Below are 17,203 nucleotides of genomic sequence, written 5' to 3' on the forward strand. Positions count from 1 at the left end.
TGGTTCCAGTCACGGCACAGCCTCAACCAGACAGCCACATATGAGTGTGGTAGTGTTCTGAAAAGAAGAGTCCTTTAACCCCATCACAAAAACAAAACAAAACAAACAACAACAAACTTGGTTTTGAAGCAGATCCTTTTCATAACCACACTGTTAATAAATCAAGACAACTTGATTCCTTTTCATTCAAGAGAGTAATACATGCTTACAGTTAGACATGCAAAAATATAAAAATTTGTTGTTATTCTTGTTTAAGTGGATCTCTTCCTGCTTTTTGTTTTAAATATTTATTTATTTTCATTGGAAAGTGAGATGAACAGAGAGGAGGAAGAGCCAGAGAGGGAGATCTTTCATCTGCTGATTTACTCCCCAAGTGGCTGCAATGGCTGGAGCTGAGCCCATCTAAAGCCAGGAGCCAGGAGCTTCTTCAGAGTCTCCCACTTAGGTGCAGGGTCCCAAGGCTTTGGGCCATCCTCCACTGCTTTCCCAGGCCACTAACGGGGAACTGGATGGGAAGCAGGGTAAAGGGGCATGAACTGGTGCTCATATGGGATCCTGGCACATGCAAAGCGAGGACTTTAGCCTCTAGGCTATGACAGCAGGCCCTTCCCCCTTTTAAAAATTATTCTGAAGTATAACAACTTTTACCCATTCCAGTGGAAAGTACACTTGATTATATGAATGCCACTGAACTCTATTGCTCTGGAATGCATAGAGACACTGCTAAGCCAGGGCCATTACTGAACCTGGGCCTCACACTCTGGCCATGAGTGGAACACAGGCAGCTGCCTCAGAGGCCAGAGAAGTTATTTTTCTCTCTAGAGCAGTGATGTGGGTCCTGATACTTAGGAGGTGCTGATTTTATCACATCAGATTGTCTTGTTTTCAATATGTACCTAAGGGCCTTAATTTTCCTAAGCCAAACTTTATTTTTTATTAATTTAATTTATTTATTTGAGAGCCAAAGACTTTACTAAGGAGTCTGAAGGGGTGGTGGGATCTGGAAGTTGTGTTGAGACTGAGGGGGTACCTGAAGCCTGCAGCTGGGACCTTCCTCCCTCCACGTCTCCCCCAAGTAAAACTTGAAACCCCTCCTGGGATTTAGAGATCAAATCCAGTTCAGTTTATACACAACAGCTATGCAAACTGATTTTTATAACAGAGTGACTAAATCTCTGAAGAAAGACACAACACAAATAGAAAACATATTGTGGCAGTTTCAATAAAATCTTAACCAATGTCTTTCTTTTGTGTAAACATATAATTTTCATTCTTAATTATTTTCTTTGAGTTTAATTTACCCTTATTTTTCTAGTTTTTGAATGTGCATTTTAGATCACCAAATTAGATCTTACTGTATTTTTGCTTTAAACAAAAAAGAAAGTTTCATTTGCAAGGCAAATGCACACACATACACTCCCCAGGAAGAGAAAGAGAGAGAAAGAGAGAAAAGTGCACGCACATGTGCACTAGAGAGAGAGAGAGAGATCTTTTAACTGCTGTTTCACTTTCCAGATGCCTGCAACAGGTGGAGCTTGGTCAGGCTAAAGCCAGGAGCCCTGAACTTAATTTGGACTTTCCATATGAGCAGCAAAAATCAGAGTACTTGCCTCCAAGGGTCATTGCAGTTACTTGGAGAGTGAACCTGCATTAGCAGGATGCTAGAACTGGCAGTAGAGAGGGCATTCTGCTATAGAAGTGGGCATCCCAAGGGGTATCTCAACTGCTCTGCCAGCTGCCTACCCCTTTTCTAACAGAAGCATCCACTGCTGTCAATTTGCCTGAGCTTCTGCCATTTTCCATAAATTCTGAGAATGCATTTTTCATTATTATTCAAATTTGTTCTGTGTCCTTTGTAGCTTCTTCTTTGACTCATAAATGTATGAATTAAATTAATTAATATTTGGATATTTTTCAGACATCTAATTTAGTTTTATGGTGGTCAAAGACTATACTCTTTATGAGTTTTAAAATTTGAAATGCAGAGAGACAGAGATGTACACACCCTTCCCACATGCTGATTTTCTCCTCAAACGCCCATGACAACCAAGGCTGGACCAGGCTGAAGCCAGGCTCTAGGAATGCAATCCAGGAGCTCCCACACAAGTGTCAGGGACCCAACTACTGAAGTCATTACCAAAGATTTAGGGCCTGGCATGGTAGCTTAGTGGCTAAAGTTCTTACCTTACACTCCTGGGATCCCATATGGGTGCCAGTTCATATCCTGGCTGCTCCGCTTCCCTTCTAGCTCCCTGCTTATAGTCTGGGAAAGCCCAAATTCTTGGGACCCTGCACCCGAGTGGGAGACCTGGAAGAAGCTCCTGGCTCTTGTCTTTGGATTGGCTCAACTCCGGTCATTGTGGCTACTTGGGGAGTGAACCAGCAGATGGAAGATCTTTCTCTCTGCCTCTCCTCTCTGTAAATCTGACTTTCCAATAAAAATAAATAAACCTTTTTTTTAAAAAAAGATTCATTTTTATCTACTTAAAGGGCAAAGTAATAGAGGGAGAGGGAGGAAGAGAGAAGAGAGAGAGAATGAATCTTCCATCTATTGGTTTACTCCTTAAATCACTGAGGCTTGGATAGGCAGAAGCCATGAGCCTGGAACTCCACCTGGTGGCAAGGACCCAAGGACTTAGGACATCTGCTGCTTTCCCAGGATCATTAACAGGGAGCTGGACTGTAGTGTCACAGCTGGACCTGGAACCAGCAGTCATAGGAGATGCACCACAGAACTAATTATGCTCTTTAAATGTGAAATATCTCACGTGCAGCCCCATTCCAACCAACTCTTATCCTCCTTCCTTCTTGTGTTATTCCCCCCTTAAGCAACTTGGGAAATATGATGCCATTTACTGAGATAAGAAAGGTTGTGTGTGTGTGGGTGGGGGGGACTTAATTTTGTTTTCTGGAGAAAATAAAGAATCATGAGCAGCCAAGGGAGCCCACTGAGCTCGTCAGGATGGGCGGCCTGGAAGCCACGAGCTCCAGGCGAGTCTTAGGCTGTCTGGACAGGAAAAGGAGTTCTTGTCTTTACCACACCACACAATGAGCAGAGCTCGCTGTGTATGTTCTCTACTTACCATCAGCCATTAATGCTGCAGGCAACTAGGACACTGCTTCTGTGTTCTCTCTCCTTTGGTGTGGTAATTCTACTCTGTTCTGCTGCTTACTTCAGGCAGACCCTATCGTCTTAGGATGTTTTAGATGGGAGGCATGTGTGCTAGAGAGCAGTAAGAACTTGACCCCTTCAAAGGCACATGCCTCATTCCTTCTGCGCAAGTCAGAAGCACTCCAAGGTTAGCCGCTCTCATCACAGATGCTGAGACTGCTGAGTGTGTTAACGCTCCACACCCCGCCGGCTAAAAATAACAGCAGGTTGCTAGCCTCCTCTCGACCACTTTTCAAGGTTACCACCGTGAAAGAAGAAAATAGCATAGGCTTGCTGAAGCCAAACTTGCAGGGTACTTAGGGGAGGCATGGGGAAGGTCAAGTGCTGAAAGAGGCAAAAAGCAGAGATATCGATTCTATCTTTATCGTGGCATTCTCAAGATATGTTAAAGGAACTTAATTTAAAGCAGGGTTTTCAGTGTACCCAGCACTATTTTGCATGCTAGAAAGTTGCTGGAAAGCCTGCTCATTTTTATTTTTACTTCAGTTTAGGCAAGGGAAGGCTGAAGAATCATGGGAAGCCTGGGATTCCAGGCCTGGCTGGGTGACTTAACAACCTCGCCACCTTGAGCCAGCCTTTCCCCTGCTCTGCCTTCCTCCCTGGGACGGTGGAAGGCTCAAAGCAGCAGTGCATAGATCAGTACATCACAAGTAGTGTAAAGCCTTATAGACATGTGTGTGATCATTACGCAAGGGGATGATTAAGGCAGGGATTTGAACTAACATCACCTGTGCTTGCTTCGGCAGCACAAATACTAAAATTGGACTAACATCACCAAGTACTCTCCTGGTTCTCTTATCTGTAAAGTGGGAAAATGGTTGTCATTTACACTACTTAAGGAGAACAAAAGAGATAAACTTATAAAGCTTGTAACCTCAACTCTCTAGGATATAGTAATTGTGCTTAAACATATGCATTCTAATTAATTTTAAAAATTAAAATTTATTTCATAGGCAGAGAAAAATGTTTAATGCTCATAACATTCAGGTTTGGGCCAAGCCAACATTAGCAGTTTGGAACTCAATCTGTGTCCCCCACATGGGAGGTGGGGACCAGAAGAGTACACCCATCATCCACCGTCTCCTAAGGGGCATATCTGCAGGAAATTAGATTGGAAGTGGAGTAGGCATTGGAATAAGGCATTGTGACATGGGACGCAGGTGCCCTGATTTTTCTTTTTAACTGACACATAATAATTGTACATAAGGGGTACAGTGTGATATTAAAACACATGTATACAACGTAGAATGAGCAGATGAGAGCAATATACATATCCATTTCTCCAAAAAAGTATAATTTCTTAGTGTTAAGAAAAATGAAAATCCCCTCTACCAGCTATTTTGGAATACTGTTAATCAACTACTGTCAGCCCCGGTTACCTTACTGTTTATGAGACGTATATCTTTCCTGTTTAAGAGCATCTGGTACCTTGTAATCATGCCCCTCTGCCCAGGTAGCCTGGTTTCTAAGAACAGTCCTGACTTCTCCCCTGTGCAAAGATAGACTGAACTGCCACCATCAGAAGTTTCCTAAGGACATAGTGCATATGGAGGACTCCAGGTTTGTGGATTAGCCTGTTGCAGGAGATGAGTGGGCACATGTAGAAGGAACTGTTGGAACAGTGAGCCACGCTCAGGCCAGCAGTGAGGCACACGTACTGCAAACAAGGGACTCCTCACCAAAAGGCCTGGGGTGAGTCCCACCTCCATCGCTTGCTGAATGTGTAACCATGAGCAACTTAGTCTTCCCAGACTGGTTTCTTACTCTGCAGATTGAGGATTAAAATGAAATATATCTTACAGGTCTGGTTTTTTAGGTAGGATTAAGTCAAATAATGCACATAAATGCTTAGCAAGTGCAATAGAAGTTAGTGATGATGAACAGAAAAGGAGCAGAGGTTTAAATAAATTTTTCAAGTTAAATAATCTAAGTGAAGTGTTACACAGCCTGATCTAGTTACCTGTCTTAGCCATGAGCATAGGCAGCAGCCGAAAGGCTGGGGGTAGTCTTCTGATGAGAAACACAAAGATGTTGATTATCATAATGAAAGGAGTTGGGGGATAGTCACAGGCCCAGTAAGACACTAAGAGTCTGCCTGCTCCATGAGGCCACACTTGGCATTGCTCTGACTTAAACAGGATGAAGCACAGGGAAACAGCATGCTGCCAGCATAGCTACCAGCCTTCTGTTTTCCTTGTGAATCCTTACAATAGCTTCTGGGATAGTCTTTAGCCCCATAACTGACAGCTTGGACAAAAGAGAACAAGCTACCATGCAACAGCTACCTAAGTTTAGAAATCATGTCCCAGATAGAAACCGCCTTGCAGCTGGCACTGTGGTGCAGTGCATTAAGGACCAGCATTCTATATGGGTACTGGTTCAAGTCCTGACCACCCCACTTCCCATCCAGTTTTCTGCTAATGGCCTGGAGAAGCAGCAGAGGATGGGTCATGTCCTTGGGTCCCTGCACCCACATGGGAGACCGGAAGAAGCTCCTGGCTTCAGACCAGTGCATCTCCAGCCATTGTGGCCACCTGGGAGTAAGCCAGCAGCTGAAAAACCTGCGTCTGTTCTCTCTCTTGCAATTATCAAATAAATAAATAAATAAATAAATAAATAAATAAATAAACAAACAAATAAATAAATTTATGAAAAACACATGCATGCCATCCTTGGGACAGTCTGAGCTCTAGGTCCCTTTGTGCCCATTTGTAAGAACCTAATGCCAGAGCTTCCCACCTGCTATTTACAGTCCACTCATAGTCCTCTTAAGTCCAGACTCAGCTGACCAATCATACACCATTTTATCCTATTATTTTAACACAGCAGTGTTGCCTGGAAACACAGCTGACATTCACCTTCCTTAGATTTCTCAGACACAGAGTTAGCAGCACTTTAACCCAAGACTAATTTTTCATGTAAAAAGGGAAAGAGTTGGACATGGCTCAGTAGCCTAGCGGCTGCAGTCCTCACTTTACACGCCCCAGGATCCCATGTGGGTACCAGTTCTAATCGCAGTGGCCCAGCTTCCCATCCAGCTCCCTGCTTGTGGCCTGGGAAAGCACCCACATTGGAAACCCAGAGGAGGTTCCTGGCTCCTGGGGTCGGATCAGCACAGCTCCAGCCTTTGCAGCCACTTGGGGAGTGAATTAACAGATAGACTATCTTCCTCTTTGTCTCTCTTCCTCTCTTTATATCTGACTTTCCAATAAAATAAATCTTTTTAAAAAAGGGGAGGGGAGTTTTCTGCTCAACCCTACTCACATGCATAATGAATCATAAGCTCAATATTTTACTTCCAAAAGTGGTCCTAGCAAGCAATAGAAGTGGATTTGAACAGGCCCATGAATAGCATGGTTAAAAGTAGGGTTTGAGAAACTAGCACACACAGCTAGCCTATAGAGCTGCCTTCATAGAGAACAATTCCCACTCAGCATTATGATCCCTAATGGCACTGTCAGGAGTGGAACTGTTCATGAAGTGGTTGAAGAGTTGGCTTACGCTCTAGAAGGTTTCTTGGAAGGCTACATCATAACTGGAAGGACTCCCTTCCATGCTATGTGCCTCAGACCCATGGACTCCACTTTTGCACAAAAGCAATGCCTGGTGTTCTCACATTCTCATTTCTACCAGTGTTTGCAACCAGCAGCAATTCGTCTCTCATATTAGAAACCACAGCTAGGGCCCTGCACGGTGGCGCAAGTGGTTAAGTCCTCTCCTTGCACACCCAGGATCCCATATGGGCGCCAGTTCTAATCCCGGCAGCCCCGCTTCCCATCCAGCTCCCTGCCTGTGGCCCGGGAAAGCAGTCAAGGACAGCCCAAAGCTTTGGGACCCTGCACCAGCGTGGGAGACCCGGAAGAGGCTCCTGGCTTCGGATTGACATAGCATCGGCCGTTGTGCTCACTTGGGGAGTGAATCATCAGATGGAAGATCTTCCTCTCTGTATCTCCTCTCTGTATATCCGCCTTTCCAATAAAAAATAATAAAAATAAAATCTTAAAAAAAAAAAGAAACCACAGCTAGTCCAAGCTGTCAAATATCACATCAAATATGATGGGCAATAATTTGTTCCATGGTCTTATTAATACTAGTAATTCTCAACTTTAAAAGAAGTATTTATACTAATTAAACCAAGGCTTAATAAAGCAGGACATGGGACCAGAGAAAATATATTCAAGTCACTTTAGGACACTCTAACGCATCCTAAAAAATCTTCATGGGAGGATGAATTTATCATAGCAAGAATTTAAAGGCTTGTGTAAAAATATCAAGGCTACGAAATAAATAGACTCTTGTGACGTGAAGTTTTTGCTTTGTTTTCTTTTTCACAACTCTATTTGTTAACTTGAAAGGTAGAATTACAGTGTGTGAGAGACAGGGAAAAGAAGAGACACTGAGAGATATCCATCGATCTCTCATTTGCTGGTTCATTCCCTAAATGTCTGCAATGGTTTGGGTTAGGTAGGCCAAAGCCAAGAGATTCATCTGGCTTCACAAATGGGGGCCAAGTACTTGGGTCATATTCTGTTGCTTTCCCAGACACATGTTTTTAAATATAATTATTCTTATTGGAAAGTCAGATTTATAGAGAGAAAGAGTGACAAAGATCTTTTGTCTGCTGGTTCACTCACCAAATGGCCAGGATGGGTGGAGCCAAACCAATCCAAAACCAGGAGCCAGGAGGTTTTGCTAGGTCTCTTACATGGTTGTAGGGTTCCAAGGCTTTGGGTTGTACTCTACTGCCCTTCTAGGCCAAAGGAGGGAGTTAGATTAGAAGTGGAGCAGCTGAGACATGAACCAATGCCCATATGAGATCCTGGCATGTTCAAGGTGAGGATTTATCCTCTCAGCCATCACGCCAGGCCCAAACACATTTTTATTTAAAAAAAAGATTCATTTCATTTTTATTGGAAAGGCAGATGTACAGAGAGAAATACAGATAGAAATATACATATTTTGTCTGCTGGTTCACTCCCCAAGTGGCCTCAATGGCTGGAGCTGAGTCTATCTGAAGCCAGGAGCCAGGAGCTTCTTCTGGGTCTCCCACTCAGGTGCAGAGTCCCAAAGTTTTGGGTCATCCTCTACTGCTTTCTCAGTTCATAAGCAGAGAGCTGGATGGGAAGTAGAGCAGCTGGGACATGAAAGGGCACCAACATGTGATCCTGGGGTATGCAAGGCAAGGACTTAGCCAGTAGGCTACTGTGCCAGGCCTACAATTTTTTGGGTTTATTATTTTTTTATGATTTATTTATTTTCAGTGGAAATGCAGATTTACAGAGGGTGGGTGAGACAAGAGAGAAAAAACTTCCATTTGCTGGTTCACTCCCTAAATGGCCAGAACAGGAGGAGCAGAGCCCATCCGAAGCCAAGAGCCAGGAGTTTCTCTTAGTCTCCCAAGTGGGTACAAGGTCCCAAGGCTTTGTGCTATCCTCTACTGCTTTCCCAAGGTTATAAGCAGGAAGCTGGATGGGATGCAGAGCATCCAGGACATGAACTGGTATCCATAAGACATGCCAGTGATTGTGGGTAGAGGATTAATTAAATGAACCATTGCAGCGACCCAATCCCTGGCACATTATTAGGTAGGTGGGCTAAAAGCAGAGCAGTCAGGATTTGAACCAGTGTCCATGTGGGATGCCAATGTTGTAGATGTTGTACCCTGTTACACCACAATGCTCTGTTTTTCTTGACTTCATTGATGAAAGCTGGATTCAAATGCAACAATTCTGGTCTTGATACCTAGACAATGCCAATTTATACTTAGGAAAATGACAAACTGAATTGACTGCACAGGAGGTGGAGTTTGGCAGTGGTCAACAAGCTGGTTGGGACATGTGCGTCCCAGCAGCATGCCTGGCTTCAGAGAGTCTGGGGTTAACTCCTGGAATTCATTCCTGATTCCAGAGTTGTGTTAATGCAGACCCTGGGAGGTACTGGTGATGATGCCAGTAACTGGGTCCCTGGATCGATGATGGAAGATCCGAACTGCTTTCCCAGTTCCTGGCTCCCTCCATCTTCACCCTTTCTCTCCATCCACTACAGTTCAGACATTGGGGAGAGAGGCTCACAGAAGACAATTTGTGCATTCTCTCAAATGCTTTTTTTTTTTAAGTTAAAAAATGGGCAGCACTATTTTAATTTTTATTTCTGTTTGCCAGCAATTGCAAAAACAGCAGTGATAGGGAACAAATCTGTGAACACATTTGCCAGAGCGCACTCAACAGCAGTTCCGCTCACATGTACATGTGTGGACTCTGGAGTGTTCAGCTGTTGACACAAAGGAGGGCCTGGTCAGTCACGTGGCTCCCACCGACCGACTGACTAGGGCTAACTGGCTTTTGAGAATGGATGCTGGCAGACCAGCTGAGATCAGACTCATCCACAAGCTGCTGTCACCTGACATCAAGCAGGCAGTTTTCTCTCTAGTCTCTCTCCCACCCCCAGCTGGGAGGGTGCTCTTCCTCCCTCAGCTTTTCAATCCTGGCAGCTCAGCTCATAAGCCCCCAGGGAGCAGGAGGCTTCTCCCCTGAGGACAACTGCTCAGTCTGCTAAGATTCAATGACTCATATTTAATGGCTTCCAGGGGAACAGCCACTTGATTAGCAGGAGTTTCACAGAGGGGAAATAGCAAGACTGGAATGATTTACAGTTTTTGATAGTTTTGGGCACGAACCTCTGAACTAAAATGATTCCATGCCAGTACAATTTACCAAGGTATACCGAATCATATTTCAGAACACAAAGGCAGAAAGAAGCAAACAGGCATCTGCAGGGAACGGGTGATCTAGCAAGCGATTTTCAGACAAGTAGTTGAAAAAATTAAAAACTTACATTTCCAAGCAGATAAAAAAGGACTGAATGTTCCTCATACAAATAAATGCTAAATATCTGAAGTGATGGATGAGCAGATTACCCTGATCTGATCATTACAGTTATACACACATCGAAGTATCACCCTGTACCTCATAGATGAGAGCAATTATGTGTCAAGTAAAATGTTTCAAAAATCTGTCTCACATACACTCTACTACAGCAAAAACTCCAACACCAAGCAATAAACCAAGAAAGAGGCCTACGTGGGAGTAAGGTTGAGTGGAAAAGCAGCACGGTAGGAACGGTGCTGCCCTGTGCAGCAGGCGCACAGCAAGCAGGGCTCCAGGAAGGCCTGAGGCTGAGACAAACAGCCTCAGCTCTCTGCCACTGGGAGAGCACTTTCAGAGTTCCGTTTAGAAACTCTGCACTGTGTTAGCTCAACTAGACATTTGTCACACGTAATCATGAGAATTCTGGGCTCTAGAACATAAGGGAATGATAAAAAAATAAAATTGACGAGGAACATGAATAGATTTTACAAAAGGACAAATCCAATAGCAGCATGGGAAACATGCTCATCCTCTTTTGGTGATCAAGGAATTACAAAGTAACCAGCACAAAGTTGATAAAGCCATCAAAATTGAGTGTTTATGAGGCCATAGGCAAAAGGATTGTTTAGATAGCACTGGCTGGAGTGTGCAATGGCAGCAGCATGCCGTGAAAAGTGGTCTGTTCTGATAAACAATATCCAGCAATGTTACCTTTGGATAAATGCCCTAGAGAAAGGTATAGACATGTTTTAATATTGAAGTCCTATATGCTTGAGTGATAATTTCATTATTGAACATTTTCCCAAGTGTAAGTCACACAAGGACAGGATGCTGCCTCTTGAGTTTATTGACTTCTGGGACTAACCCTCTGAGTCACATCAGCTGCTCAGGAAATATCTGTGGAATCAAATTAACTCAGAAGAAACTATACAGTGATAGAAAATTTAGCTAAAAACATCTTTAGAAAAGACAATAAGGAAAGTTCACAGACCTGTAAAACACGTTCAATCATCTTAGTCATTAACAAAATTAAGACAATAATGAAGTGCACTTTTGCTTATAAAAGCCAATGGCTGAAATATCTATAAAGCTCAAAATTATAAAAAGTACAGTGAGATTCTCTCTTTGGTCACTGTGGAAGGAGATACTGATGGAGAGGTACAAATGGAATACTCTGGAGCAGCAATGCGTCCATCTCTGTTCAACCTTGGAAACGTATCCTCTGGCAGTAAAAGCCAGCAAAATTTCAGTTTTAAAACCATACCTTGGAGCAGGTATTTAGCCTAGTGGTTAAGACACCCAGGTATCCTACTCAAGAGCCTGGCTCTGACTCCTAGACTCCGGCTTTCCACCAGGGATCATCCTGGGAGGCAGCAGGGATGGTTCACATGACTGGCCCTCGCCACCCGGGGGGTTCCTGGATTGTGTTCCCAGCTCTGGCCCTGGCTTTGCCCCAGTGCTTGTGGGCACTTAGGGAGCAGACCAGCTGAGAGGGGCTCTCAACAGTTAATCTGTCCCTCCAAACAAAACAAAAGCAAAAATACAATTTCAAAATTACCTATAAACTGCTAATTATGAATTGATATAAAATATTGGAAATAAAATCAGCAAGAGTGGGTTATACTAAATGTGTTCTAGGGCATCTATGAAACAGACTAGATAGATATTTAGAGGTGGGATTTTCAAAGATCTAACATATTACAGAAAAATGTTGATGATCTAATGCTAAATAAAAATAGCAGACTATGAAATTATTTAAAGAAGGAGAGGTAGGGGCGGGGATAAATCTGCCTTTTCTTTTCTTTCTTTTTTTTTTTTTAAGATTTATTTATTTTCATTGGAAAGTCAGATATAAAGAGAAGATGAGAGACAGGAAGATCTTCTGCTGATTTACTCCCCAGTTGGCCACAATGGCCAGAGCTGAGCCAAGCTGAAGCCAGGAGCCCGGAGCCTCTTCCAGGTCTCCCACATGGGTGCAGGGTCCCAAGGCTTTGGGCCATCTTTGACTGCTTTTCCAGGCCACAAGCAGGGAGTTGGGTGGGAAATGGTGCTGCTGGGATTAGAACTGGTGCCCATATGGGATCCTGGCACACATAAGGTGAGGACTTAGGCACTAGGCTACTGTGCTAGGCCCTAAATATGCCTTTCCAACAAAAACAAAACAAAACAAAACAAAACAAAATCTTCAAAAAAAAAGGATGGGTAACCAGTTTAAGGCACCCACCTAGGAAGCACGCATCCCATGGCAGACTGCCTAGCTTCAAGTCCCAGCTCCACTTCCGATTCCAGCTTCCTGGTAATTTATACCTTGGGAAACTGCAGTGATGATTAAGTGCTTGAACCCTGTCTCCTACAGGGGCGACCTAGACTGAGTTCTGTCTCCTGGTTTTGTCTTGTCTAGCTCTAGCTAACTGTGGGCATTTGAGGACTGAATCAGCAGAAGGAAGAGCCCTGTCTCTGTCTTTCAAACAAAACAATAAATAAGTTCTTATCATTGCAGCTCTTACTAAAATTTGTTAAGCCTTATCTGGTTTAATAATTTGAAAAGAATCACAGTAAATATCTTCTTTTCTACTTACCAGATCAATGTTCTGCATTATATCCTGAAATGAAGGATGAGTTCGGAATTGCTCAAAGAGATCTCGTTTGTAAAGCAGTGCGTACACCAAGTTGGGGTTGTGGTGAAGAGAATTGGTCAGGCAGGAATTGATGATCTCTAACATCATTCGAATCACTTCTTCGATGACATTTAGGTCTTGTGCCTTAACAACAAAACAAATCCCAACAGGCTGTTAGTGTCTTTCTCCTAACAGAATTAGTTAAGTAAGAGACATTGCTTTAAAATTACAATAGCATTGGAAAGATCATGCAGGAAAGCTCTTCAAAATCATTTCTATCAGAGCGTCACAATGAGGCCCACTGGTTACTTGAGGATTTGAGTTAAAAATCTTTTGATCTTAGTATAATGACAGAAATATCACAAAATAAATTGCAGACTTGCCAATCTAGGAAACTTTGCAGCTTACTCAGCTCCTCACTCAACAGATCCTTGTGTGTATTCCCATGATCGTGAATAGGCTTCCATGAGTTGAAGTCCTGGTAGGGTCTTACCAGTCTCCAGAAGGATGCTTTGTTTAGAAAATGACCTCAGTTGTGTACTCTGTCATCTCAATTGTTATATTTACTGATAAACAACCTCATTTTTCCACTGTTTCCTCTGAGCTAACAGTCTTGGGGAATCTGAATGGGAAGCAATTATCAGAGCAAAACTCAAAGTGGGTCTTGGCAAAGAGCAATGGGAAGAACAACAGTACAGGGGTACACCCCAAACTTCTCTTTAAGTCGCCCATGTGTTTTGACAGTTGGAGCAAAAGTTATAGCACTGATGTAGTTCTCAGTGTTTATAAAGGCACCTCTGAGACAATTGTATCACCAACAGGGAAAGGTAAAAAAAAGGCTCAAGACAAGGAAAGTTTCTACATTTCATTTGAAGTGGGAATGAGTGGGCATCTCCAGACTGTGTGTAATCCAGCAGCCAGAGGAAGCCTATGTGGGGCACACATACAAGAGCACTCTACATGGAGCGAACAGCAATTCTGAAGAAATGCTTCAGTGTCTACAGGAAGGCAAACAAACATAAAGGCAATGGAAACAGGCAACAAAGAGAAAATAGAAAGTAAACTGGCAGACTTGAGCCCTGTTATATGGATAATTATGTTAATTGCAAATGGTCTATAAATGCTAACTACTAAAATCCAAAGATACGCAAAACGGATTGGAAAAAACAGTCCAACTATGCGTCATTTACAAGAAACCTTAAGTATAACTCACCTCAAACATAGTTTAATTGAAGGTAAAACAATAAAAAATAATGCAAGTTAGGAAAGCAGGTGTGGCTGAATTAGTTATCACATAAAATACACTTCAGAGACTACATGGTGAGCAGGGTTCAAATGTTTATTATCTGGCTCTTGACAGAAAATCTCTGCCATCTCCTACTCTACAAATGCAGAGGTATACCCATGCCCATGGGACTTAACTCTGCTTCTTTATTGTTTAAAATAATTTTGTTTACTTGAAAAGTAGAAAGACAGTGACAGAGTTTAGCAATAAATTTGAAAGAGCTAAGGAAATAACTATAAACCTGCAATTGTACAAGTTAATTTACAAAGAGAAAAAAAGATGAAGAAAAAAATAAACAGAACATCTAACAAAAGCTCTAAGACAATGTGACATACAGTAATGTACATGTAATTGACTCCCAGCTGGAGAAAAGAGAAAGAATGGGGCAAAACAGTTGAAGAGATAATAGCTAAGCACTTTCTAAAACACGGATCAAGCAACAGATCTGAGATACACTTGAGCACTCCCCATGCCAGAACAAGAAGTCTGACAAACCAGCCATGTCATATTTGTATTACTGAACATTTAAGACAAAGAGAAAAGCTTGAAGGTGGGGAATCGGGAGAACACATGGAATACAGAAGCACAGAGATCAGAAACAGAACAGGTGTTGCATGGAAAACTATGCCATCTTCGCTAAATGTGGTACCATGACAGGGCTGAAAGAAATGAGTGCCAATCAAGGATGCCAGAGCCAACAAAATACATTTCAAATATGAAGGTGCAACAGACTTTTCAGAGTAAAAATATTAAGAGGAGATAATGTTATCTGAACTATACAAAAATACTCAACGAATTCTTCAAGAAGAAGGAATATGAAACCAGACAGAAATGTGGATAGGTAAAAGGAAAAGCATTCTTATTTTCAATTATTCTAAAAGCAGGACGAGGGATAGGAGGGATTGTGGGAGGGAGGGAAGAGACAGGGAAACAAGAGCTCCTATCTACTGCTTCATGCCCCAAACACCTGCAATGGCTAGGGCTGGGCCAGCCCAAAGCTGGGTGCTGCGAATTCAAGCCAGGCCCAACGTCAGGTATTTAATTGCTGAGGGCACCACCTGTTGCCCCCGAGGCTCTGCATCAGAGGAAGGTGGATAAGGACTTGGTGCTTGAACCCATGCGCTCTGACAGTAAAAGCATAATGAATCCCTATGAATGTCTGAACTGCCAGTCTAAATGCTTGCCTCAGGGACTGAGTTTTAAAGCAGAGACTGTAGAAATGTATTGTGGGTTTACAGCAAATGTAAAATGTTATCACAATATTCTTCTGCTAATGGGCATACAGCTTGTATTCCATTTCCTTGTTTCTATGAACAAGACTGACAGGCATCCTGTAGATGTGTTACAGGTGGGTCATTGTGTTTCTCTGGGATAGGTTTCAGGAGAGGGACAGTCGGAAAGGCTCCATATGTGCCAAGAACAAACACTGCCAGCCGGCTGTATAAAGAGTCAAGAACCCCAACCATGAAGAGACTATGTCAGCCAGTGGATTCTGAAGAGCTTTCATTGTGATTGGAATGGCGAGATTGGCAGCAATTCCGAACTGTTGAACTATCAAAACTGCTTGAGCAGGACCATCAGAGCATGCCCCACCTTGGGGACCTGGGATGGGTGGGAGGCTAGTTGGAGCTTCTCCCTTTGTTTCTCCCTTGACCCCAGACACAGGAAAAAATGATATTAGTGTGGAAACAATGGTCTTTCCCACTTTCCTGTAGCCTTTGATCCTTTGTATCCTAATCAACTATGTAAGATTATTTTTAAAATAAACAAATATATAAATTAAAAAAAAGAGAAAACCCTACATATTGGTTTCTGAGAAGTGAACAGTTGATTAAATTTACATTATGTCTGTGCATGCCATTGTTTTTGCCTTCCATTTCTTTATATATTCACTCTCTTTCACTGGAAATATTCCTCTTATTTAGCAGTGATTCAATGGGGGTGTGTGTGTGTGTAATAAACTCTATTAAATCCCTGAATGACTGAAATATCTTAATTTTTAATCCACTCTTATAATGAATTTGTCTGGTGTTACGGTTTGAAATGACTTTGCTCTTGAACCCATGCAAGATTTCAACCCCCAAAGTCATAAGTTAATGGCACTAAGAGGGTGGGAACTTAACCCAATTATGGCAGTCAGAACGTGGGTGTAGTGGGCCGCCCTCCCAGTGGGAGGCTGTTTCTTGCCTCCTAGCCATACAACTTGGTGATGATCAGCATCTTGCTCTGGACTTTTCCAATGCTACATCTAGTTTGGTGTCCTTGTCCTGGCTGGGAACTTGGCACGAGTGTGCTGCCTTGTACCTGGGGACTCCTGAATCCTTTTCCCTCTAGCACCTGAACTGCAAACCACCTTTGCCTCCTTCCAGACATGAGGCTCAGCACACTCACTCCATCAGACCCTGCTCCCTGCTTTCAGGCTGGTCCATCAAGAAATACCTCATTTTGTGGTATATATACACAATGCAGTATTATTCAGCTATAAACAAGAATAAAGTTGGGGCTGGCTCACTGGCATTGCACACTAATTGTCCACCTGTGATGCCAGTATCCCATATGGGTACCAGTTTGTGTCCCGGTTGCTCCACTTTGATCCAGCTCCCTGCTTATCAGCTGGGAAAGCCGCAGAGGATGATTCAAGTCTTTGGGCCGTCCACTAACGTGGGAGGCCCAGAGGAAGCTCTTGGCTCCTGGTTTTGGATCGGCTCAGCTTTGGCCATTGTAGTCATTTGAGGAAAGATTGAGTAGATGGAAAAATCTCTGTGCCTCTCTCTGCCTTTCATATAAAAATAAATGAGAATAATAAAATAAAAAATGGAATGAAATTCTACCATTTGTAGTAAAACGGACTCAACGAGAGAACATCATGTTGAGTGAAGTAGGCCAGCAAATACTGCATGTCCTACCTTACAGGTGGGAGCTAAAATTTAAAAAAACAAAGTAAAAAGAAAGAAGCATATGTTATCAGTATAGCTGCAAACATAATATTGCAAAAGTTAGTTTTACACCTTTGATCAATTGTGAAGAATATTATGCTACTGTCTGGGGATGACATGATGGTTCAACTGGCTAGTCCTCCACCTCAAGCTAACATCCCATCTGGGTGCTGGTTCACATACCAGCTGCTCCATTTCTCATCCAGCTCCTTGCTTATGGCCTGAGAAAGCAGAGGAGAATGGCTCAAAGCTCCTGGCCCCTAGCTTTGGAACAGCTCAGCTCCAGCCATTGCAACCACTTGGGGAGTAAACCAACAAATGGAAAC

At 42.9% G+C, this 17,203-nt stretch overlaps 1 protein-coding gene across 3 annotated transcripts in view; it reads right to left on the reverse strand.

Annotated features, from left to right (window-relative positions):
- The window catches only part of DYM (dymeclin), a 290,990-nt gene that overhangs the window by 44,709 nt on the left and 229,078 nt on the right, over positions 1 to 17,203 (reverse strand). For all 3 annotated transcript variants that reach the window (XM_040984988.1, XM_040984986.1, XM_040984989.1), the window contains one exon: positions 12,618 to 12,800. In XM_040984988.1, coding sequence (XP_040840922.1) covers positions 12,618 to 12,800 — 183 coding nt within the window. The remainder of the gene's footprint in view (positions 1 to 12,617; positions 12,801 to 17,203) is intronic.

This window comes from Ochotona curzoniae, unplaced genomic scaffold, assembly GCF_017591425.1.
Source record: "Ochotona curzoniae isolate NIBS_2020 unplaced genomic scaffold, NIBS_Ocur_1.0 contig_43, whole genome shotgun sequence".
Taxonomy (NCBI): domain Eukaryota; kingdom Metazoa; phylum Chordata; class Mammalia; order Lagomorpha; family Ochotonidae; genus Ochotona; species Ochotona curzoniae.